Source organism: Vulpes lagopus, chromosome 4, assembly GCF_018345385.1.
Source record: "Vulpes lagopus strain Blue_001 chromosome 4, ASM1834538v1, whole genome shotgun sequence".
NCBI lineage: Eukaryota > Metazoa > Chordata > Mammalia > Carnivora > Canidae > Vulpes > Vulpes lagopus.
In genome coordinates, this window is record NC_054827.1 from 118569064 (window position 1) to 118594748 (window position 25685).

A 25685-nucleotide genomic window follows, 5' to 3' on the forward strand; every position below is an offset into this window, starting at 1 on the left:
CTCCACCTGTCTCCTGGCGAGATGCCAGAGGTCCCTTTGTCTCTGGGTATTCAGGGTGCAGGGGGTTAGCGCCAGCCACTTGCCTTTACAGAATATTCCCCTCAATGCTCTCCTGCACCTGTGCTTGTCCCAGGGTGTCGATGGTCACTCACGCCCATGGCACACCGTCCTATGGCTTAAATACCCACGACTCTGGCCTGGCCCGCCTGCTCAACCAGCAAGAAAGATTGGGTACTTGTTGGCAATTCTGTTAAACAGTTTAATATTCAAATTACACTCAGTACAATCAAACAGGCAGCAGCAATTTATTAAGCTTCAAATCAGTTGGCAATTGTGAGGTGCCCGAGTACCTGGACTCGCAGGGCAGGGTTGGCAGCAGCCACAGGATTCCAGAGTCAGTCCGCCGTTAGGTGAGTTAAACTGTTGGCTTCCCTGCAGGGCACAAAGTCACTCTAGCTGCCCTTCCTCTGCCTCCCCCAGCACACAGCCTGCGCACTGGACTGTCCCCCTGCCTGGGACTCAGGCCAGCCGCCCGCCCTATAGTTCTGGGAGGACAGCTGATCTCATTTGTCACCTGAACAAAAAGCAGTGCTGAAAATTAAAACTATGCATGTGTGAAGCTTCTTGGCATCATCAGCTACTGTTGGCATCAGACCTGGCAGAGGGCCATGCCAGTGCCGTGCCTGGGCGTGGAGGCCTCACAGCCTTGCCAGGAGCTCACACGCCCAGACTAAGGGGCTCAGGATAACCCTCCAAAAGGCCTGCTGTCTTCAGCGGAAACTGGGAGGATGGCTCCAGCTTACTTTCTCTGCTCCCGGTAAAAGGAGTCGATGATGTCTTTATACTTGTCCAGAACCGTGAGCCGTTTCAATTTCATCGTGGGACCTGAAAGAGTGATTGGAAGGAGGAAGTGAGGCCTGGACTCAGAAGTCTGGGAAGAGGTGTGGACAGGGTCCGGGACAAGGCCGGCCTGCAAGGTGGTGCCCATGACCCGTGCTCCTGGGGCTGCACCCCGGCGTGGTCCCAGCGGAGTGATATGCATCACAGAGGACTGGGTCCTGGCACAGCCCCGATAGAGGATCATGCCCGCCTTCTTTAACTTGCACCCGTGTCTCCTCCGTATACTTTCTGCTTTGTCCTTTGGGCGAAGAGATTACTCAGACTATCAAACATAACAGCAGAATGATGGTTTCTTGGTCTCTCATGGATCATTCTGGAGCAGGCGAGCCACTGTGCTGTGAGCGCACAGGCAGCCTGGGGACAGGGCCCCTGGCAAGGAATAGAGGTCTCTGGCTAACACCCACAAGGGTGAGCAAGAAAGTGGCTCCAGTGGCAGCACCAGGCCAACATTTTGACTACGACCTTGTGAGACCCCAAGCCAGAGCCTCCCCACCACCCGCCACCCCCAGTTAAGCTGCCCTGGATTTCTGACCCACAGAAATCAAGATAATAAATGCTTATTGTCTCAAGCTGCTAAATTTGGGGGTAATTTGTTACAGAACAGTAGTGAGTGACTGGCCTGCCAAGTGGGGCATCATGCTTTGTTCGCCTGATGGGCAGGGGATGGCCTGGGCTCGTCAGGCCTCTACCGTGGTCTCTGTGAGCAGTCTTTCCCAGATCATTGTTTTTGCGCTTGGTTCTTCCCTCTGAAGCATGGTTGAAAGAGCTCTGATTCAGGTCAGGGGCAGTGTAGCATCCATATGGCGCTAACACACTCCTGGTTGTGTAACTGGAGACCTCAAAGCCAATTGCATATGTTAGCTGTTTAGAGAGGATACCTGTCCTCCATGTGTTGGCACCAGACGAGCAAACGAGCTGCGGTGTCTATGGAAGCTCAGCAGCTCCCTCGAGGTGTTGGAGGCTCCCCTGGCCGTGAGCACCCCAATGTGCTGCAGCCGAGTGACCTCAAACATCCAGCGGGGGCTGCGCCAGAGCCAAGGGACTCCAGCCCACACACTGACAGGGCCTGGGGACCGGCCACTGGTCCCATTGTGATTTCAGGGGGAAATGGCCGTACAGTCCCCACAATGTTAAAGGTTGTAGTTCAAATTAATGGATTTAAAAAAAAAAAAATGGATTCCAGCACACATTTTGTGAATGTGGCCGGCTCTCCACAGGCTCATGCCCAGGCACAGGGCAACTGTGACCCCCTTGCTGGAAGGAGGTGGCTGTCCACGTGTCTGTGGCTTGCGCTTGTCCTGGCTGCTTCCCGGCAGGTACCTCGAGGGCTCTGCCAAGGCCTCCAACCTCCCACGCAGCCCCTGGAATCATGAAAACAAACAAGCAAGAAAACAAACCCCTACCCAATTCTCCACCGGAGATGGAGAAGTCCTTCTGCAGAATGGCCCACTTCTGGATGTGGTAGGGTCGGGCGGCCGCATTCTTGTTGACCCTCTGGATCCCCTGCTCAATGGCCTGGTACACGGCCTCATCCTTTGTCCCCACGATCTCAGACACGGTGGTGGCTTTGCTGCCCACCCGCTGACAGAACTCCATGGCTTGCTCAGTCAGGTTGTCAGTTGGGTCGGATGTATCGGGGTCCAGCGTGCACTGAAAAGCCAGAGGTCAGGCAGGCCAAGCCTTGCTCTGCGAGACACCAGGCCTGGTCTTGCTGCCGAGGCCAAGGGTGTGGATCACAGAGTTGTCTCAGAGAGAAGGCTCTAGAATGGATAGGCCACCCTGTGGTGGGAGGACACCTGAAAGGACCTCAGCCAGCAGAACTGCGGTCTGCCACAGGGACCTCCTGAGGCCCCACCCATCATCCTGGACTCTGAGCTTCTAGCACCTTCGGAGCTGGGCTGAGCTGGGACGATGAAGGATTGTTGAGGCAGCACTTTACCAGATGTGTTCCTGCCCCTTAGTGCACATGGCCAACAGGTGATTCCAGTGGAAAGTCTCGAGATCTGTGGGCGTCCTGGCTGAGCGTGGCTTCTGACCCACGGAACCCCTGCCCCTCTAAAGCCAGACCCCCCGACATACCTTCAAGGTGAGAAGCATGGATAGGAACTTCCTCTGGTCCCCAATCAGCATGGCATTGCTGATGATGGGCAGCTCCGTCTTCACGGCCTCCTCGATGGGCACGGGGGGCACGTTCTCTCCACCAGCTGTGATGATTAATTCTGGGGAGGCAGGGCGGAGCACCCCAGCACAGGCTTTAGTCCTGGTGCCCGGCTGACCCAAGACACCAGCCTCGGCCAAAGACCCTGGAGGCAGGAGTGGCTGACAGTCCTATGGGTACTTGGCAAGTGGGGGCATGCTCTCAGAAGCCCCTCACACCTGTTGGGGGCACACCTGCTTGGGGGGGTGGCTGTTCCACACTCAGTGTTCCCATTCTTTTGCTCATCATCCAAGACCCTGCCTGCTCAGACTTCCCATCCATTGCCCCCTCTGCCCAACTCGTTCCTCAGTGGACCTTCCCCTGACCCCCTGCAAACCCTGCCAACCCCCTGCACTGCCGTGTACCAGGTCTTGTGCTAAGTGTTGCATGTGCACTGGTTCACTGCCCCCTCATGACCAGCCCATGAGGAAGCTCATTCTACAGATGGGGAAACCAAGGCACAGGGAGGTTGTTAGGTGGCATGTCTTTGTAATGATTCTATTTATTATCACAAATGTTCACAATATCTATGCATTCTTGTTGGCATGCTAGACAGTTTTTGTAATGACATGTCTGAGGTCACGTAGTGGAGCAGAGCACAGTGAGGTTCCAGAGCCCCTGCTATAAGCCTCTCACCCTGCCTACACCTTCCCAGTACGCCCTCTTGTCTCTGTCTGGTGCACCCCCTGTTCTGTGGGGGCCAGCTCAGCTGCCCCCTTGGGAAGCCTGCCCTGCTTGAGTGCACGCTGGCTCTCCCTGCTCTGAGCTGCTCTCACTGTGTCCACCCCTTGTCCACTGGGTCACTCATTCAGGCTCCACCCAAGACACCTGTGTGAGACCAGGTGTGGGCACTTAGTGCTCTGGTCTCTTCTCTGGAAGGTGGCTCTGCCAGGCCAGAGGGTAATAAGTGGGCATTTACTAAACACACTGGGACTGCCCCCCCCCCATTCTAGTACAACGTGCTGATCACATTGTGTGCAGGTCTTATGTGGATGTTAGGCCAAGTAGGGTGAGACAGGCCCTGGTTGCAGGGAGCTCACCAGGCCATGGAATAGGGGTCCACCCAGATGTTGAACATGAACTAGGTCTAACAGGCAGAGGGCATGTGTGCGCAGCAGGTAAGGCAGGGAGGCCAAAGCAGCAGGGGAGCAGGGCCAATCACAGGCTCCCGTGGCCACTGAGGGGCTGCCCAGGCAGGGGGCAGCCCCTAAATGGCTGGGGCTCCAAGTTTCAGGGCACCGGTGGTCGTTGGGGTGAGGTGTGGTTACCAAGGCATGCTGGCCAGAGAGGAAGCCTTCAGACCAGTAGGCTGGGGGTGGGGGGTGGGGGGCAGAGGTGGGGTGGGCGGGGCCTCAGTCTTGTCTTCCTCCTTCCCCCTCCCCTCCCACCAGCACCTTTCACGCGTTAGTAGCACAGAAGCCCTCAGCAAACGGTATAGAAAGGAGCACCTGCCAGAAATCCTCACAAAACACTCAGGAATCAAAGGTCGAAAGTGTCCTCCCCCATGGAGACCAGGAACAATCCACAGACGACCGGGTGGTCTGTGTCTGTTCACCGCTGCTCTCAAGGCCCCACCCACACAAGACTCAAGAGAAACACTCAGAAGAAATGGAAAGGAGGAAACGAAAGTGTTGGGTATTTGAAGACAAGGTCCCAAGACCCCAGGCCTCCGCAGAAATCAGCTGGCATGCCGGTGGCATGCACATGGATAACCGCAGTGTGTAAACAGCACCCCAAACATAAATTACTTCGGAGCAGACCTAAGGAGATATGTGCAGAAGTGTCTACACCGAACACAAAAAGACAGTAAACACAAAGCATCGCCAGAGGCACGACATCTAAGGAAACAGCAGGGATGTTCTTGTGCTGGACGCCGATGACAGGAGCTGCGGGCCAGCTTCCCAGCTGTGACATTTGTCTTTGCTCTTGGTGGTGTGACTGCCCAGAGGTTTGTTTTGTCTTTAATGTAGTACAATTTTGTGAGTCCCCGCCACAGCTCCTGTAGCAGGAGTCCCAGGTAGACCCTCCTCCTTCCTCTAGGATGAAGGGTTTCTGTGTTCCTCAGAAGCAGGGAGGGCTCCGTTCTTCATAAGGAAATGTTCTATCATGCACGAACTAGTTTATTCTGTGATGCCTTCTAGATGTGCTGGCACAAGGCATGGATTCCCTGTGGCTGTCTTTTGACTTTCTGCTTGCAAGATGCTGCTGGACGGTGTGGCTGACCGTGGGCACCATGACCTGCCCCTTATGTCGGAGGCCTGGGCTCTGCATTTCCCAGGACTAGCCGGCTTCTGGCTTGGGAGACTCACGTTTCGTGACGTTGTGGAAGTAGACACCCATTTCTGTCTTTGTCCATGAATGAGGATATTCAATTTTTGTTAAATGCCTTCACAATATATGCAGACATGATGATAAACATTTTAAAGCTCCATTAAAAGGATTTGTTATATTATATATCCTGCATTTCCTGAATAATTCCACTTAGTCATGATGGGTTATGTTTTATGTGCTGGGATAGGCTGTTTGCTACTATTTAATTTAGGATGTTAGCATATGTATTCATACAAATTGGTAATCTATGGTTTTCTTTTTAAATACAATCTTTCAGATTTTGGTGTCAATGTTAGACTCACCTCACTGAAAATTTGAAAGTTTTCCTTCTTTTCTATGCTCAAAATCAGGTGAAGTGCTGTTGTGATTCCTCAGTGAACCTGCTGGTCATGGTGTGTTGTGTGTATGTGTCAGGGGGATGGTCCCTGTTTGTTCCTTGGGAATCCGTCTCTTTAAGTTTTACTGTCTTTTCTGGAACTGCTTGCATTTCCCCTGAAAATGATCTAAGTCATGTTTCTAAATATATCTGCACAGTGCTGAGCGATCTATTCCACGTTTATGGATTGGATGATGCGATATTGCAAGGAGATACATTCTCACCAAATTAATCCACAGATCTGATGGAATAAAAATAAAAATCTTGGCAAGTGTTTGGAGGTTATCCTACAGATAAAGACGGAGGCTGCAGGCCTCACACAGCCCGATGTCAGGCCCCGTCACAGAAAAACTCAGGGTCCCAGGACAGGCAGCCCAGGTGCCTCCCACAGTCCCCTGGTGGGTGACGCCCTAAGGAGAGGCTGGGTCAGGGGCTACTGACCTGGAGAAAAGGCATCTGGGTCCCAATCTTTAATCATATTGTTGTAAAAGGTGGTCCAGCTGGGCCTTCCCAGGTGCAGGTCCTCACTGGCCGGCACCAAGCCAAGCCCTAGGCGGCGCTCTCGACCCACCTGAGCCACTGGAGATTGTGTGTGCAGCCTCAAGGCTCAGGCCAGGCTCCCCAACTCTGTCCTGAAAGTCAGTCCTCTGTGGCCAGCAGGACCCAGGCTGGATGGCACCCCGGCCTGCGCGATTTCCAGAGCTGTTCACCCACTCCCTGAGCTGGTTTCCCCTGGGAAACGGTGTGGACTCCCCAGACGGATGTGTTTGGGCTTACGCTCCCTTAGGCAAAGTCTCCAGCTGACCTCTGGGAGGGCCACAATCTTCACGGGAAATTTCTTTGAAGTCTCCTGTTTTATTTTTTTTTCCTGTTTTATTTTAAATGCTATATCCAATATGTGTTCTTGATATCATTCCCACATTTGCATGTAAAATTCACACTATGTCCCAGAATCTTCTGGAAAGACCTGCTTTGCTTTTCCAGGGAGTCTGGATCCAAGCTCCACCATTTCCTAGCTGGGTGACCTGACACAAGTCCCTTCACCTCTCTGGGTGTCCTCATCAGGAAGCCAATGTGAGAGTGCCCCCAGGACACAGCAGCGAAGTCCAGGTGCACAGACTTGACTCCTCTGGGCTCAGGACTCCTGGGCACAGATGGCGGAGCGCACCCCCCACTCCCCTGCAATACACATGCCTGCAGCTGCCAAGCCGGCCAGTGGCACTCACCTTTGAGGCGCCCAGTGATGTAGAGGAAGCCGTCTGCATCCAGGCGTCCAGTGTCACCCGTGTGTAGCCAGCCCTCGGCGTCAATGGCCTCCCGCGTCTTGTCCTCCATGTTCAGATAACCCATGAAGATTGTGCGGCCCCATAGACAGATCTCCCCGACGCCCTCCGAGTCCTCGTTCACCACTTTCGCCAGGCAGCCGGGCACCACCTTCCCAGAGCTAGGGTTGGTCAGGGGGCTCAGTCAGGCCTTAGCCCAGGGGCAGGCCCCAGCTGTGAACTCCAGGTCTGCAACCTCTCACTCTTCCCAATGGCCAGAAGGCGTCCCCTCCCAGCATTTTTGTATTTTAACAGGGACTTAGAGGTATAGCCAATAAGGTAATGATGGAGGAAGGACGACACAATCTCAAGTTCTGTGATGGGCCAGCAGGACAGTGAGGGGGCAGGGTAAGGTCACAACAGGTAATCCCTCCATTCTTCCCAGAGCTGACTGCCCTGCCTGCCTACCGGAGGATCAGCCCTATCCCCCCAACCTCCTCCTGTCCCTGCCATCCATCCCTGGCCAAGTGAGGCACCCTCCCACATACCCCACCCACAGGACAGAGGGAAATCCCTCCCCCAGAACCTGCTCAAGGCCCCAGGGCTGCAAGGGCCCCATGACACTTGGGTGCAGACCACCTGTGGGAGACAGGCCTCCAGTGGACTCAGCCCAGGATGGACCTGGTGACACCTGAGACCCAAACAGCAGTGGGCACCAAGGATGTCAACAAGGGCATGTGGGCACACACATACCTATAGAGCCGGTAATTGTAGGGGCTGGACATGAAGTGCGGGCCTGACGTCTCACTGAGTCCGTAGCCTGCATACAGGCGGATGTTGAGGCCCAGGAAGAAGTGCTGCGTCTCAGCTGTCATGGGAGCTGCTCCATAGAAGCTCTTCTGACATTTGGCAAAACCGAGTGCCTGGCGGACCTTGGCTAGCACTAGGTAATCCGCCAGTCTGGCTGTGAAGGGCTTCAGGTCACTGGTGGGGGAGAGAGACTGGTCCACAGAGGGATACACATGTGTTCACGTGTACCAGGTGGGCATTGGGCAGGTACGCACTGGCTTGGAGACAGATGTGTGCATGCACCTGTGTGCACTACGTCCTGAGCTTGGAGGTCAGAGTGGGCTGTGAACAGGTGCACAGGCAGCAACATACAATAAAACACAGGTGCGGAGATGTGAAGTACGTCTGCACAGACATGCATGTGCAAAGGTGTGTGATCCCACCTGAAGCCCACAGATGAGTCGTTCATGTATAGTCAATTCCCATGACTATGCAAATGAAGCCATATTTGCAGACATGTGTACACACCTCACCAGACATGATACAGTTTCACGGAATCACCAGTAATGGAAAATATTTCTAAATTGGAACCAGCCAGGTCCATGCCACTAACCCTCCCAAGCACTATTGTGTGAATCTGGGAAGCCGTCAGAAGGCTGCGGGTCCCTTGGCAGCTGGAAAGACTGAGTGCTCATCACTGTGACCCTCAGCCCCAGCCCCCTACAGAGTCAGGAAACCCTCAGGAGCCATTGTCAGAGGAGGTGAATGCTGCCCAGAGTGAGTCAGTCTTCCTGGTCAGAACCCAGGGACGGGGTGACAGTCTCCTGTGGAGTCTGGGAAGAGATCTGAAGCCCGGCCCCCGAGTGGGCTTCTGCACAGCGGTCCCCTGGACCAGCCCAGCCTATCAGATCCTTGGTTGCTTACTGGAGTTATGCCCCAGCCCTGATACCTCCCAGACTCCTGCCCCCTGTCCCTCCATACCTGCCCGGGCAGGTGAGGTTCTGCTCCAAGGTCACTGACATGGCCCAGAGCAGCATCTTGCGCCGGATGAAGCCAGACTGAGCCGTCACCTCCTGGATCCTCTCCATGATCTTCTCCCATACGCGAGGCACCCCCATGTGGGACGTGGGCTCCACCTCCCGCAGTGTGTTCAACAGGCTCCCCTGTCCAGTGCCAGAGAGGAAGGCCTGCCGGCTCAGTGCCAGGAAGCCCCCACACCACAGGCAGCTGCACGTACCTCCCAGGCACCCACACAGGTGCATACACCCACCTGCACACAACCTGTCCCATACTGTCAGCCTCCACTAGGCGGCCATCCCCATTGTTCATGGGCCAGATGCTTCAATGCTCTTCAGTCCCCTCTCAGCCCTGGGGGTGGCCACTCTTTCTTCTCTAACCCAAATGTGACCATCCCGTTCCCCTAAGCAGTGACTAGTTTAGGGATGGACGAGGGACACCATTTGGGCCGGGAGGGGCAGATGGAGGGGGGTCTGTGGGGGGGCATCTGGGAGAGCTCTCCTCACAGTTAAAACAAGTTTCCAAAGGATGGGTGCGGCATAGGAGACTAGGAAGCAGGGCAGGGTCGTGGCCATCTGTGGCCTTGCTCTGAGGACGATGTACCCCTTCATGGCACGTGGACCCTCTCCTTATGGGACACCTCAGCCCCTTCTCAGGTGGTCATGTGGGCTGTGCTAACAGCAACGGGAAGAATTCTGACCGAGAAATGCATGGGGCACCTGCCTGCTCACAAGTGCACACGCCAGCCCCCCACCCCCCATGAGTGTACCCATGGGTATGCTGCTGCCCACACACTCGGACACCTGCTCGGCAGAGGGACTGACCTTCAGGGCATCAGGCTCGGCAAAGCAGACCTGCGCCCCCCACTGGATGCCTGTCCACAAGTCGTAGATCTGAGCAGCAATGTGGCTGAGGGGCAGGTAGCTGACCACCACCTCCTGCTGGACTTCTGCTGGCTGAATGTCGCCAGCCTGGCTGCCATACCGGGCTGTCCACGTGATCTGGAGGACAGGCAGATGGGCCCTGGTGTGTCCCCAAGCCTGCCCTGGAAGTGCTCACCCCGGGGGCTTGGGCTACTTCTGGAGGGCCTCCTCCCAGCCATCTCTGCAGGGAGTGCCCAGCACAGACCTCCCTCCCCTCTTCTTCACCACCACTGTATTCGCTCTGGACCACAGACCCAAGGGCTGTCCTATGTCTCCTGCACCCTGAGAAGCAGGGCCAGAGGGCTGCTAGGGCAGGTCCAGTGCACAGGTCCACCCGCAGCTCACACCCACCCATCTGGGATCTGTCCTACATTGTCCTGACTCAGCATCACGCCCTTGGGGCTCCCAGTGGTGCCGGAGGTATAGATCAGTACGCAGCACTGGTTAGGCTGCTGCGTGTCGATGATGGCGTCCAGTGTCTCCTCAGGCAGCTCATCCCCCAGCTCCATGAATTCCTCCATCTGCAGCCAGGAGGGAGGGGCCAGACACCTGATCAGCTGGGCAGCTGGGCAGGCCCCACCTGCCCCCTGGGCCCTCCACCCATACCGTGTACACATTGGCCATCTTCTTTGGAGGAGCTTCTCCATATATCACTACTGCCTTCAGATGTGGCAGATTTTTCCAGACCTGTGTTGGCAGGAAAAGCAATGGGGATTTATTAAGAAAAAGTTACCTGCTGAGAGGAGCCCCATCTCCAGGTGTCAGTCAGCCTGCCAGGCACCGGTCACCGGGTTCCCATGCTCCTACCTCTGACCCAGTGGTACACCTGCCTTCTTCATGCATAGCTATACCTCAAGAGAAAACCAAGCATCCCAAGGCCTGTTATCCCACATTAGAGACCTTTGTAGGAGAGAAAGGGATGGGGGGGACAGAGAAGGAGGGGAGCAGAGAGGGGAGGGGGACAAAAAGGGGAGAGGGGGAGGGAGGGAGGAGAATAGGATTTGGTCATCTTGCTGAGTGGAGGTCACAGCCCAGAGATCAGGAAAGCCATGATGGGACCAGACACTAGTGAGGAGAAACTAGGAAGAGAGAGTTCTAGAAATCTCTGGTCATGTCCCTGTGCTCCGGAGTGTTTGCTGCATACTAGCATGCAGGGGGAAGAGTGAAGCCCAGGGCAGGAGCTCCTGAGGGGCCAGAACCATCCATGTTGGGATGGGGTGCTCAGTGGGACCCAGAAAAGCCAACCTATAGCCCTGGCGTTTAAAGGAGCCTTAGAGCAAAGGGCCTGTAAGCCTGCCCAAAAGGTTAAACACAAGTCTCAAAGTAAAGTTCAGAGAGAGGGAAAAACATGATCCTGGGAGAAGACCAGAACACCCAACATACATGTAATTGGAGTCCCAGGAAATATTTTTTAAAAATTGAAAAGCAGTCTGAGAAATTTCCAAATTTGATTATAAATCCACCAATTCAAGACTTGCAATGAAGGCGGGCTCAGTCGGTGAAGTGTCTGCCTTTGGCTTGGGTCATGACCTCGGAGTCTTGGGATTGAGTCCCACATAGGGCTCCCTGCTCAGCAGGAGTCTGCTTCTCCCTCTGCCTCTGCCTCTGCCCCTGCTTGTTCTCTCTCTCTCTCTCTTTCTTTCAAATAAATACATAATTTAAAATTTTTTTATTTTAAATACATAAAATCTTAAAAAAAAACTCACAAAGAACTCTAAGCAGGATAAACACAAATAAAAACCACACCAAGAGACAATATAATCAAATTGCTGAACACCAGTAATGAAAAAAAAATCTTAAAAGCAGCCAGAGAAGAAAAAAGAACCTCTTACGCTATTGGTGGGAATGCAAGCTGGAGCAGCCACTCTGGAAGACAATGTGGAGGTTCCTCAAGAGGTTGAAAATAGTTACCCTACAGCCCAGCGATTCCACTACTGGGTATTTACCCCAAAGGACATAAACACAGTGATTCGAAGGGGCACCTGTACCCCAGTGTTCATAGCAGCAATGTCCACAGCAGCCAAAACTGTGGGAAGAGCCCAGATGTCCACTGACAGGTAAATGGATAAAGAAGATGTGGTGTATACACAATGGAATATCACCCAGCCATCAAAAAGAATGAAATCTTGTCATTTGCAACAACAAGGATGGAGCTAGAGGGTATTATGCTGAGTGAAATGAGTCAGAGAAAGAAATTATCATATGATCTCACTCATATGTGGAATTTAAGAAACAAAACAAATGTGCAAAGGGGAAAAAAGAGGCAAACCAAGAATCAGACTCTTTTTAAAAAAAGATTTTACTTATTTATTTTAGAGAAAGAGCATGCAAACAAGGAGGGAGAGCGACAAGCATGCTCCATGCAGAGCATCGAGCCTGAGGCTGGGCTCGATCCCATGACCCTGAGATCAGACCTAAGTGAAACCAAGAATCAGATGCTTAACTGACTGAGCTCCCCAGGCACCTCCAAGGAAGAAACTTTGAACACAGAGAAGACACTGCTGGTCACCAGGGGGAGCTGGTGGTGGGGACATGGGGGAACAGGTGATGGGGATAAAGGAGGGCACATGTCCTAATGAGCACCGGGTGGTGTAAGGAAGTGCTGAATCACTATAGTGTTACACCTGAAACTAATATTGCTGAAAACTAAAATTATATCAACTACACTGGAACTAAAATAAAAACTTAAAAAAATCAAAAAAATAAAAGTAAATAAAAGCAGCCAGAGAAACAAGCTACCCTAGATACAGGGAGAAGATAGAAAGATACAAAGTTTCTTCTCATCAGAAACTATGTAAAGTTGAAGACCTTGGAATGGAATCTTTAAAAGGCTGAAAGAAAAAGAAAAAGAAATCCTATCAACACAGAATTTTAAACCACATGAAAATACCTTTCAAAAAAATGAAAATAAACATGTTTTCAGATATGCATTGCAAGAAATGTCGAAGAAAATTCTCAAGGCAGGAAGACCATAGCCAAAGCAAATGTGAGAGAAGGAAAACTGTCAGAAATGGCCAATGTGGGCTGCCTGGGGGGCTCAGCAGTTGAACATCTGCCTATGACCCAGAGCGTGATTCCAGAGTTCTGGGATCGAGTCCCACATCGGGATCCCTGCAGGGAGCCTGCCTATGTCTCTACCTTCTCTCTGTGTCTCTAATGAATAAATAAAATCTTAAAAAAAAAAAAAAAAGGCCAGCGTGTGGGTAAATATGAAATACATTTTTCCTTCTTTTAAAATGCCTTTGAATGATCCTTGACTGTAGAAAACAATGAGTTGTAGGGTTTGTAACCTGGATGGTAGTAGAATGGAGGCAAGGGTGCCAAGGATGGGGAGGAGGAGGGATGTTGGCGGGAGCCCCTGCGTGGAGTAGCAGAACCCCATCCTGGCGTACGCAGTGAGAGTTGTGTAATAGCCAAGCAGACCGTGCTGAGTTAAACATGCAGAAGGTAAACCCCAGAGCAACACTAATGCAATAACTAAGTAGCCCCTGGAGATAGAATGGAATAACGAAAGACGAAATGTAGATAAGAAACTCAGGCCAAAGGAACTCAGGACAGAGGGGACGCGGGCCAAGGAGAAGATGGGAGATATAGAAACAGTCGGTTTACAGACAGTGTGGTCGGGTGGGAAGGGCGAGACCCAGCTCTCTGTTGTCCACGAGAAACCTGCTGTCAACACAGGGACACAGGTGGGTTACATGGGACTCAGGGCAGGCATCAAGCAGGAGACGTCTGCGGTTTATCAATTTAAGACACAGTAGCTCCTTTTCAGGAACGTTTCTTACTGGTGCTGTTGCACCAAGAGGACAGATGAGCCTAAAGACATGTACATCACAGCACTTCAAAGTATATGAAGCAAAACCCAATAGAATGGAAAGGGGAAATGGACAAACCCACAGTAATACCTGCAGATTCCACACTCCCTCTCTGAGTCTTTCATGGAAAAGTAGTCAGAAAATCAATAAGGACAGACGATTTAAACCTTATGGACACCATCAACCATGCTGACATCATTAACTTTTATAGGGCGTTGTACCCAACAATTGCAGAATGCACCTTCTTTCAAATTGGCCCCGAACATTCGTCAAAACAGACCATCACTGCGCCTGGTGCACACGCCAACAGGGCGCTCCAGAGAGCACAGAGCCCCAGATAGTGAGAGAAAATTCTTCCTCTGGAGGAGAGTCCCAGCCGATGACTTAGAAAACCAACATTTTGCCACCACTTATGAAATAATTAATTCAGGCAAAGACCATCAGGGCTCGAAGGTTAATGGGAAATGCCACAGTGGACGACAAGCAGTGCCCCTCCCCAAATGCGCTGATGTTCAGCTGCCCGAGGTGGGGGGGGGGGGTGGGAGCAGGCGTCTGAAATGCATGAAGCCTTTCCATCTAACAGCAAGGGCAGAAGTTAGTGGTTGGGTTGCACAGCAGGGAGAATGTGGGACACTGCTCAGGACAGCCGACCTAGTTCCGCAGCCTGTCGATGGCAAAGACTCCCACGCGGTCAGAAGCACCCATGGGCGTGTTCAAGGCAGGGTGCTGGCCCCACGCCCAGTGTCCCCTGCAGGAGTTCCAGGTGGGGCATGCAAGGCTGCTGGTGTCCACCTGGAAGCAAGGTGGGGCTTTGCTTTGAATTAAAAGACCCTTGGAGACCCTGCAGCAGCAGCCCGTGCCCTGGGGCAAGTATTTCCTAACTCAAGTCTCTTCAGTTGCAAATGGTCAGGGGGAAGGCATCAAGGGTCCCTGGTGATACCCAGAGCCAGAGCCAAGCCTGGAGCCCGGAGCCCGGAGCCAAGCTGGGCAGGATCTGCTGGGAGGCATGTAAAACTCCCCTGCCCTCCCTGCCTGGGATCCTGGGGAGCCCATGTGGAGTGTAGAGAAGGACCCCTGCCTGCCTGGCTCTCAGGGAAACCAGGAAGATTGAGGCCCAGAGAAGTTGGCTTGGGGGACCTGGTCAGCTCTTGGCTGCACATGGGGCTAGTGACTCCTTTGCTTCAGAACCCTCTGGGGCCTGCAAAGCCCCTGAACCAAGGGACATCAGAGCCCACGAGTCCCAGGGCACCCGGGCAGGCCAGTGACAGGATGCCCCTGATGGTTATCACTCTCTAAACTCTTGCACCCTTTTCTATCTCGTGAATGGCCTGAGTGCTTGGGGTGCGGGTGGGGGTGTGAGCAGGGGTGCCAAGGTCAGCTCAAGTTCACCTCTACCTCTCACAGCAGTTCACTGTGGCCCCGATAATTCGCACCCCCTGCACTCCCTGATCTCAGGCATGTATATGACCCAGACAGGATGGAGACATTTGAATGAGATCCTGTAAACACGTCAGAGGCTCCCACAGGGGCAAGGCAGTCCCCTTCCTACAACGGTGAGCCAACTGGATGGATCTTAGTTGTAACACAAAAGCAGGTCCAAAGTGCCCATTAAAAAGAGGGTTTTCAAAAGAATCCAAAAGGGCAGGGACAAGGGAGCACTCCTGGGGACTCCTGCCAGCCATTGGAGGGGCCTGGAGCCTGCAGGCAGGACAGGCCCGCTGGGCCCTCATCTGAAACCAACCAAGCAGGGCAGCAGCAGTGTGTTCACCCAGGCACAGGCCCAGGAGACCCACTTGTTTCCCCACTGAGATGCTGGTGGGGTGGGAGGCTCCCTCTGCACCCTCCTCCCCAGTGACTGTGGCTCGGGACCCTGTGATGAATTCCCTTCTGGTCCCAACGCAGCCCCTGGGTCCCTGTGCCGTCCTCACAGGCTCCCTGATTGGCTCTCCTGGTTCCCTTATAAAACCTAGCGTCCTTCCCCTGCTGCCACCTTTACCAGGGACAGAACGTGGAGCAAGCCCTGCGTCACCTCTCTGGTACTGTTTCCTTGTCTGTAGGATGGGGTTGCAAGACAGTTTCTTGGGGCCTCTGAGCTGTAGGCTGGTGCTCAGCACCCGAGCACTGTTATCACCACGGAGCTCTGGGGCCTCCTCCCTCAGCCCCTCAGGGCTGAGATGTACATGGGGTAGATGAGATGCCTTTCTAAACCTCCAGGTTCTGAAAGCCCCCTAAGTCCTAAAAACAATCCCTTTCTTTCTTCCCATGAAAGTCAAGACTTAAGCAATATAATAATTGAAAAGCACATATAGGATACTGCTATGGTTTAAAAAAAGGGGGGGGGCAGCCCAGGTGGCTCAGCCATTTAGCGCCATCTTCAGCCCAGGGCGTGATCCTGGAGACCAGGGATGGAGTCCCATGTAGGGCCCCCTGCATGGAGCCTGCTTCTCCCTCTGCCTGTGTTTCTGCCTCTCTCTCAGTCTCTGTGTCTCTCATGAATAAATAAATAAAATTAAAAAAAAAAAAAGGATACTGCTATAGACTGAATCGTGGCCAAGTCTCCGGCTTGGGCCCCTCTGGGGATCCAGATCCCGCAGTCCTGATATCAGGGGCAGGTCAGGAGCCGGGGCCCTAATGACATCTCCAGAACCAGAGCCAAGCCACCACGTCGATCCCAGAGGCCTCTGGGATGTAAGGAGCCCTTGAGATCTGGCAGGTGGCCAGTGCAGCTGGGCCAGCTCAAGGGTGTCCCTAGGCCACCACACCCTGGCCGTGGTTCATGTGGGATATAGACAATCAGAGGTGGATGTTAAGTAAATCCCACCCTGCAGAGGAGATCTAGCTGGCTCAAGGGGTGCTTTCAAGCTCTTGCTATGCCCCCGCTGTCCCTTAGAAGACTTTATAAAACTTGTACCCCCTGTCCCATGGCAGCCCCCCACCCCTGACTCTGCACTAAAAGTCAGGTTCTAGTGCTCAGGCTGTCCCAGCCCTGGGCCACCCTCCAGGCACCAATCCTTCTGCCAGCAGAGGACCCAGTGCCCACGGGAAGACCCTGCCCAGAGGGAGAGCCACGGGAGGCAGTGGACATGCTGGTGGCCCTAGCCCAAGACCCTGCCACCCCTCCTGGGTTCCCCAATCTTCAATGTCCCCACCCAGCCAGTGGGTAAGCACCCTCTGCCCTGCCTTGTTCCATGTGTATCTATGTTTCATGGGGTTGCTGTTGAGCATGAGGAGGACCCCAGGAGGGAGGGTGGAAAAGTCATCTGTGAGCTGGGCGACCGCAAGGACACCTGGCCTCTGGCCCCCATGTCTGCTTCCACCTCCCCCTCCCCCAAACCTTCAGGATCTTCTCCAGCTGCTTCTGTGTGTCAACCACAATGATGTTGGCACGGCTGTCGTGGGCAATGTACTGGCAGGCCTCAGAGGAGCTGGTGGTGTAGATGCCAGTGACAATGCCGCTGCAGGAGACCCAGGAAAAGTTCATGTCTGAGCTGGAGCAGAAGGCCACTCCCTCAGCCCAGCCTCTGCCCCAGAGAGCTGCCACACCCGGATGGGCAGGGCTCCCAGACCAACTCAGCACCGCTGTTCCAGCAGCAGGGGCAGAGGGGTACCCAGAGGGCACCTGGGAGGAGATGGGGTCTGTGGAGGGCACAGAGGCCTCTGAAAAGAGGAAACAGCTCTCTTCCCACTCTCTGCCCGCCCCCGACCCACCAGACACTATGCTTCTCCCCCAGCCACTCACCCTGCAAATACTGTGCCCACCGCCGAGAAGAACCACTCTGGGGAGTTGAAGCCGAGAATGGCCACGCTGTGGGCCTGCTCCAAGCCGAGCTCCAGGACCAAGGCAGACAGGTCAGGTCAGCAGGCATGGAAGGGGGCCTCTTGCTCCCAGCAAGGCCCCTTCCAGACCACAGGGACCACCCGCCCTGGCTGAACCCAGTGGGAGATGCCCTGGGCCCTCGCTGCCCCTCCAGGGGCCTTCCAGGGAGTGGGGGCCTCCACCCAGCACACCTGGCAGCCCAACCCACCTGGCACATGTGAGCACAAGGGAAAAACAAGTGTGGAGTGGCTGACAGGCATGGGGAGGGTTCCCAAAGCATCAGAGCCCTGGTCCAGGGCCCAGCACACACCCATGGCCCCAGAGAGGGTAGTGGTTTTGCAGTTGTTTGTCCTAAAGGCTTGCCAGGTGGGGGTCGGGGGGAGGTCGTCGAGGGCCCAGAGCTGGAAGGCAGGGCTGGGGAAGGGAAGGGCTACATCTCCAGGGCCTCACCTTGAGGAAGCCCTTGGCAGTTCTCCGGGCCAGCAGATAGTACTGAGAATAGGAGATGTGTTCCCATGTGCCCTGACGCTTGAAGCCCAGAGCACTCAGGTCCCCGTACTTGTCCAAGGCCTCATAGAACATCCGGTGCACAGTGTAGGGGGGCTGCGGGCAGGCTGGGTGCAAGCGTGGGCGCACACGGCCATCGGCCCGGGTGGTCCACAACGTCTCCTCTGCGGGGGAGGGGAAACCATAGCTGGGACCAGGCTGGCCTAGGGTCATCCCTCTGGGCCCTGGTCCTCCCGTGGGCAGAGCTCCCCAGCCTCTGGCCCCAGCCATGCTTTGGGTCCTGGGCCATGGGTGCTGGTGGACAAGCAAGGGACTGGGGTAGGTAGGAGGCTGCCTGGAGGAGGCAGTCTGATCTGCAGCCCTGAAGCCGGGCAAGGGTTCAGGATGTCACGAAGAGGTGGAAGCCATAGAGACACTGGGGACCTGGACCTTTTCCTGTCTTCATGGCACCGGGCCTGGCTCCCGGAGGCCAGGTGGTCAGCAGAAGCTGGGCCTCCTCTGAAGAGCAGGGCACCAGACCTCAAGGGTTTCCATCCTTCCTCTGCTTCCTGAGAACTGGAGACCCAGCTGGACAGAGGGTCAAAGCCGCAGAAACAGCAGCCCTCCCAAGGGGGTGCCTGGGCACAGATGGCTGGGACTAGCCTGAAATGTGTCCCAGCCGCAGGGACAGCCTTCCCTCATGCCCACCAGATGCCCCACCCCCAAGCCCCCATCCTTGGGATCTAGCCAGCAACACAGGGGCTGGCGCCTCATCTTGCAGATGGGGCAGCGGCAGCTCAGAGAGGCCCAGTCATATTCCCGAGGCCACAGAGCAGCCTGGTGTGCCCAATGTCACTGCTCACGGGTGGGCCACCATCCAGCCTGCCAACTGCATGTAGTAGGTGGGAACAGATTTGCGGTTCAGCACGTGAGACTTTGGGTCTATTTTCTCGGAGGAAAGGCAAGGATTCAATCACCAGGGATGATAAGAGGATCAAGGGAAATGGTGTATATGAAGAACCCCGGCACCTCATCGGTGCTCGATAAATGCACACTAATGCTTTTCCAAGTTCTCCAAATTCTGAGGAGGCTTGGATGTGTAGTCTAGATGCTTCTGTCCATGGGGCCTCCTTTCCCCAGGCCAGCACCGTCATTCTCAGCAGATGATCTGCGGGGGAAGGAGGGCAGCTCTGCCACCTACTGTCCGGACGGTGTGCGTGGCCCCAGTGGGCACATGTCCTTTTCAGGCGACAGGACCTCTGAACCTCAGACATTTGGCTTGCATGTGGACTGTGAGGTTGTGACAGAAAGAGGTGAAGACCCCAGGCTAGGGCAGGACAGCTGGTTCCTCCTTCTGTGGAGGCCACTGAATCTGCTACACAAAGATGTGCATAAGTGCTACTTATGACAATCAAAACGAGGAAACTACCAAACACCTGTCCGCTGCTGAGCAAAAGTCAAATGTGGCTCTCCAAACCTGAGAATACAGGTCCGCTCTGCAAAGGCACCCGGGACTGGTCTGGACCCAACGCACCTGAGCCTCAGAAGCGTGTTCAGTGAAAGCAGCCAGAAGGAACTGACAGCCTATTGAAGGGAACTGTTCAGAAAAGGCAGACAGGAGACATGGTAGGGTAGTGGTTGCCTGCTGGCAATGGGGATTCACCCTAGACGGGCACTAAAGATATTTTTGGGGTGATGGAAATGTTCTAAACTTAGATCACAGTGAAACTGGTGCAACTATAAAAGTTTGCTACAAATAATTGAAAAGAATAATTTTTTTTCAGTGAAAACTCATTATTTTAAAATGGTAAATTTGATGCCGTACAATCATACCCCAATAAAGCAGTTCTAATACCTGGGCAGCTGTTCCCTTCCTGGCCCCTAAACCAGAAAAAGTGGATCCTCCCCACAGGTGCTCCTCCCTGAGGGTACTCCTCCTCCCTGAAGGTGCTCCTCCCCATGGCTCCTCCTCCCCATGGCTCTTCCTCCCCATGGCCACTCCTCCTGATGGCTCCTCCTTTCCTGCCAGTGCTCTGCTGCATTTACCCATTGTCCCCTGATTGCCAAGATCAGAGACAAGTTTTATAATCTGTTGCTACATCTTCCCTCAGCCAGAAGTTTTAACTTTATTATTTTTTTTCAAAAGTTTTAACTTTAACACATAATCTTTTTTAAAATCACAAAACAATATGTACTTGTCAGAAATAGGACACAGTTTAGAAATGTGTGATATAAAACCTCACGGGCTGTCCTGAACTCTACGCCTCTAGGGAGCCTTGCTGATGTTGGGCGTGTGTGCACCGTACTCGTACAAACACGCGCAAGGAAGTTAGACTTTCTCTTGTCACTGGGGTCGCTTTCATTTTCTATCCAAAGGACAAAAAGGACCCTGTTACTCTTGTGTTATTTTTTTTTAAGATTTATTTATTTACTCTAGAAATTGAGAGTGAGTGGGAAGGAGAAGGGGAGGGAGAAGCCCACTTGATCTCAGAACCCCGGGATCATGAAATGAGCTGAAACCAGGAGTCAGACACTTAACCTAATGAGCCACCAGGCACCCTGGGCCTTGTTACTATTGTATTAGTCAAGTGTAATAAACCCCAAACGCCCAAAGGAGTCAGGTGGCTCAGGTGTCAGCATCACAATAAATAATGTGTAATGATGGGCGCCTGGATGGCTCTGTCAGTGAAGCATCTGCCTTCGACTCAGGTCAGGACCTCAGCATCCTGGGTGGGGAGTCTGCTTCTCTCTCTCCTCTGCACCTCCTGCCCCCAGCTCATGCGCACTCTCTGTCTCAAATAAATAAATAAAATCTTAAAAAAAATAATGTGTAAAGATAAGAAGGGCAGGAATGAAGCGATCTAGGGTTTGCATAGGAAACAGGCCACAGTCTGCCTTCCCACAAAGACACAGGGTCCTTCTCACCATTCTGGAAACACACGGCTCTGGCCGCGCTCCTGTTTCTCTGTTCTTGATAAAGAACAACATTCAGGAAGGACAACTACAGTCCATGGGGACAGTAACTGTGTCAGGGAGGCCACAGGGTGTGGTGGGGATGGTGGGCACAGGGCGGTCACCTTGGCTCTGGCAGCTGGGGCCAGCGGGAGGACATCTGGGTGTCTGTGTGCAATCCCCGCATTTTTAACTGTTGGCTCACGCTTTTAAAAAACATCATGCCGACCAAATCAAACGTAGCTATCAAAAATGACCTGTCCTTGGTTCTGTGACCCCAGCAGATCTCTGGGGGCACACATGGGTGGGTGAGGGACCCGCCACAGCCCCTTCCCCAGCTGCATGCACTCAGATGGCTCCCAGCTTCCTGCCCTTGATCCAGGCTTTCCAAAGTAAAGATCTCCAGAAGGGGGTTCATTGAATCTGAAGAAAAAAGCCTTTAAACTTTAATGGACATTTTAGACAGAGCTGCTCCCCTCCTAGGGCATGGCCCTGCCTGTCCCCAAGTCAGCTCTTGCCCTATGGTGACCCTGTCAGAGGAGGACAGAGGGGATGTAAAGAAAAGGGATGGTGGTGGGTCTTCGAGCCTGGCTGCTCCGCCCAGGGATGAGGCCAGCCTGGAGGACAGGCGCCTGGCTGTGGGTGATGAGAGGCCCAGGTCTCCAGAGGTGCAGTGACTCTGCTGCGCATGGAGGACCGCAGTGGCCGTGGTGCATTGTGTGCCTGCCCGCCTCGTGACAGGTGGGGTGCCCATATCCTACTCCTAGCCTCTGCCACAGCTGGAAGCTCTTGAAAGCAGGTGTGACTGGAGTGCGGACGCCCAGCCCAGAGTGGAGGTCAGGGGGCTTTGGGGAAGAAGGTACTACCTTCTGTCCCGTATTGGTCCCTGGAGGCTGGGCTGACCGACCACGGGTCTAAGGGACACAGGCCTTGCTGCTCTTCCCTCCCGCTGCCCTCCGGCATGGCCTGACAGTGATGCAGGTCACCCCTGTCCCCAGCGCTGAGGGAGGCCGGCCCCCAGCAAGTGTCTGCCCGACACAGCCTCGTGAACCCCTGTGCTACACGCCTGGGAGCCCGGCTGTGTCCTCTACTCCTGCCTGCCGCAGCTCGGGGCCTTAGGGCCTGAAGGAGGGGAAGATGACGCTCCAAGCCTGGGGGCCTCACGCTGCCCTTTGTCATCACAAGGCCCTGTAGGGCCCCTTGGCCATTGGCTCACACTGCTCCCTCTCCCAACCTCAGCTCTGTCTGAAAAGAAACCCTGGATGATGAGTTGGAAGCCCCACTTTTAGCTATTAGCAAGGTGGGAAGAGCAGTCGGAAGGGCTGAGCCTTGGAGCCGGTCTTGCTCTGCAACCACAGGAGCGGGAGCCCCACGCCCCGGCCCAGGCCCATGGGGTCACCTCGTGGGGCTCTGGCCTGGGAGCCTCTGTCTTGTGGGTCTGAATGAGACTTGCAGAGGCTGTGACGGGGAGCCTGGAGAGACAGGCAGAGGGCTGAGTGTGTGGGAGGGCTAAGTGTGTGTGAGCATGGTGCCAGCAGAGCAGAGAGCCACGGGGCCTCTTCCTTCCCATTCCCCTGGCTGCTCCCGAGCTTCTTTTCCTCCCTGCCTATGTTCATGACGACCTCCCAGACTGAGCCATCTGGACACACCAGCCCACCTGCCTCCTGACCTGCGTCTCTCCCAACCTGCTATCTCCAGGCCAGCAGACCACACTGTCCGGTGGCCGGAGTGCCAGGCAAAGTGGGACTGTGGGTTGGATGACTTTCCTGGGGGCAATCAGCCAATATATACAAAAGGGCTTCAAAAAGGAGTGACCTGTGAGCCACAGCCACCACACTTGCAGGGAGTGCCCAGGGGAATGGATTGGAGATGCAGAGGCCCACTTCTCTGTGGCTCTGTCTCCCTGAGCAAGGTCACTGAAATCGACCCAGTGTCCCCAGCAGCGAAGCCATGGCATGGGTTCCAAGTAGTCATTAAAATAAAGCATTTAAAGAATTTAAGGACAAGGAAATCCCGCAGAACGACATCTGGTGGAAAGTGAGTGATTTACTCTGTATTCACATGCCTGAGTCCAGGCATGGCACAGGCAAAGCAGAAACTATGGGCCTCCTGCACCCCTGGGGGGAGCCGGCCCACTGGGCACTCCTGAAACCTCTCTTCCTTCTCTTGGGAATAGACCTGAGCTCGTGCAGGCGCTGCCCTTGTGGTAAACGTTCACCAATAGAATAAGTACAACTATGGATGTGGCTGTGATATTAGCTGGGGGTGTGGGGGGCGTCCTTGAGAAACAGTGGGAACTCCACACGCAGCCCATCAGCGATGAGGAATCTGTGTCCAGAGGGGCAGAGATGTGTCCCAAGGTCACAGCAGGTCAGGAGCACAGGTGGGACCATCCTCGGTCAGTCCTGCCCACTGGATGGGGTGTTGGTGTGGGGGTCCATGGTCCATTCCTTTGGGGATGGCATTGGGGGAAGGAGAGCATGGTGCCCAAGTCCCCTGACAGTCTGCTGGACCCAAGGGGTGGGGTCACCGTGAGCTGGGGGTGTCCTCAGCCTGCTGCTCAAGGCCAGCTCCTGGGGCCCCAGCAGACTAAGCAATCAGGATGGGCTGCCCGACGTTTTGCCCTTTCTTTCCTGTTTATTAGTTTTTATTTTAAGTCGGCTCCACGCCCAACACAGGGCTCGAACTCATGGCCCTGAGATGAAGCTCACATGCTCCACCGGCAGAGCTGGCCCAAAACCCCGAGTGGCCAGCCTTCTAGAATTGTTCCCATCCCCCCACCTTGAAGTTCAACTGGGACACAGGTCTGCTGAACCCAACTAAGCTCATGGCTACAGTACCAGCCAAGGACACAGGACCCAGTCAGGGTCATGTACTCGGGGTCCCAGCTGGACTCCAGCAAGCATTTGAGCCCAGAGCACCCAGCTAGCAGACAGTGTGCAGCCATCCTCCGCAGCACACTCGAGAGGATGGTGCTGAGGGCGCAGCCTGCACTTCCCCCTCCCGGCCTTGTCCCTCCTTCTCTGGCTCACATGGTTACTGGTCCTGGCCTGACCCTGGCCTGTGTCGTATCAATCCCCCATTATACTGGGGTGGCAGGCGGGCAGGGAGCCCTTGTCCATGGGTCTCTGGACTCAGGCATGTGAATACAGAGTAAATCACTCAGTTGGCTGGGAAAGGGAAGGGGTGGAGGGGAGGTGAGCCCAGGGGTGTGGGAATGGCCTAGAACCAGCCTGTTGTACAACTGGTGGGTTACAGAGGCCCAGTCAAGGTCAAAGTGGCTCTCAGGCTGTGGACAGATCTGCCTGGAGACCCGGAAGGCCCTGCCACAGGGGTCAGCCGGGGACAGGGCCGGGGCACTTGCTCTGCACGCAGTGACCCTTTGCTGTGGCCCTTGGACACAGCTCAGCCCCATTCCTGGGGATATTTAAGAGAAAGAGGCCATGGTGGCCTCAGAACATGGCTTGAGATAAGGCCAAGGCCTACCTAGGACAGGACAGTCTGTGTAGACTTTGTACAGAATGTACCAGATTGTGAATTTGGCTCCACTGTGCCTGAAGTGGGAGAGACCCCTCTACCTGCTGGCCACTCCCTAGCCTTCTGGCTCGAGGATCAGGAGCTCTGGGTTGTGGCCACTCCGCAGAGAAAGCCTGGGCAAACCAATGTGCTCCCTGGGTTCAGTTTCCCCATCTGAGTGACAATCAGTCTTTGTGGGCTCCCCAGGGTCCCTGTTTTGGGTTTTGGGTTCTACCCCCAGGGTCCCACCTGTCCAGGCATGGGGGAGCTGAGAGCAGCTTTATCTGCCTGTGCTGGGCCTGAGCCAGTCTCCCTGCCCCAGAGACCTCTTGGCCTCACAACCCTGCTTCCCTCTGCCAGCACCTCCTCCGGGGGCACCACTGGGGCTCGGGCTGGACCCCAGGTGACCAAGGCAGTTGTCTTGTCATTTTGGGGCATGAGCTAGCCTCCTAGCCCCACCCTGTATACAGACCCTGTGGCCCCCTGGGGATAGATGGGAGTGACTTTGAGCCTGGCGTCCCCTCATGACCTGGGGCAGCATCTTTACTCGCCCGTGGATCCTGTGCCCAGGCTTTAATAAACTCCCATTCTGCACCAAAGACATCTCAGGAATCTTTTCTTGGCCATGGGCTCCAGACCCACCAACCTCACCTGTGTTCTAGAACCACATCAGGCATGGGCAACTCTGCACAAAGCATCTAACACACTCCCGATGCGATGGAACTGGACACTTGGCTAGGACACTTGGAGTAGGAAAGTTTTTATAAGGATCCCCACTGGTTTGGGCTGGTGAGGCCAGGTTACCCTCAGTTCCCATTTCTCAGGCAAGGAGCTACCTACACAAATGTCCCTGTTCTCTGCGAAGCCTTCTCCGACCTCCCCACCCCCACCCAAGGCTGAAGTAACAGTGGTTCTGTGAACCCCACTGTCCCCACCTGCTCCCCACCTCAGGTTGAGAGCTCTCCTTCCAGCCCAACAGCAGCCTTGCCCTTGAAGCATGAGGGAGGGTGGGGGTGAGGAGCACAGGGAGGCCCTGTGCTTCCCTTGACTCAGCCTAGGGCCTCACGGGGCTAGAAACCCTGGCCTCAGAGCTCACTAGTTGATGTGGGGGTCTCCCAGCAGGAGTGGGTGGGGGGAGGAGCCCCATTCCCAGCAGCTAGTCCCCCTAGACCCCTCCCCTTCCCTGCGGTCTGGCCTTGCCCTGCTCCAGTTGGGGTTCATGCTCAGCTAGAAAGAGCTAGAAAGAAATGTGTCTCCAAGGCCGGGCACAAGGCTGCCTTTGTGTGGAGGTCACATTGTGGCAG

General features: G+C 54.7%; 1 protein-coding gene across 1 annotated transcript in view; it reads right to left on the reverse strand.

The window, feature by feature from the left end:
- Window positions 1–245: 245 nt before the first annotated feature.
- Window positions 246–25685, reverse strand: part of ACSBG1 (acyl-CoA synthetase bubblegum family member 1) — a 48137-nt gene continuing 22697 nt past the window's right edge. Inside the window, exons 3-15 of the mRNA XM_041752783.1 lie at window positions 17878–18098; window positions 17350–17438; window positions 16945–17065; window positions 10402–10482; window positions 10167–10316; window positions 9697–9873; window positions 8837–9018; window positions 7820–8050; window positions 7031–7248; window positions 2980–3119; window positions 2304–2550; window positions 804–885; window positions 246–432 (exon numbers count right to left, since the gene is read on the reverse strand). Coding sequence (XP_041608717.1) covers window positions 396–432; window positions 804–885; window positions 2304–2550; window positions 2980–3119; window positions 7031–7248; window positions 7820–8050; window positions 8837–9018; window positions 9697–9873; window positions 10167–10316; window positions 10402–10482; window positions 16945–17065; window positions 17350–17438; window positions 17878–18098 — 1976 coding nt within the window. The 3' untranslated portion in view covers window positions 246–395. The remainder of the gene's footprint in view (window positions 433–803; window positions 886–2303; window positions 2551–2979; window positions 3120–7030; window positions 7249–7819; window positions 8051–8836; window positions 9019–9696; window positions 9874–10166; window positions 10317–10401; window positions 10483–16944; window positions 17066–17349; window positions 17439–17877; window positions 18099–25685) is intronic.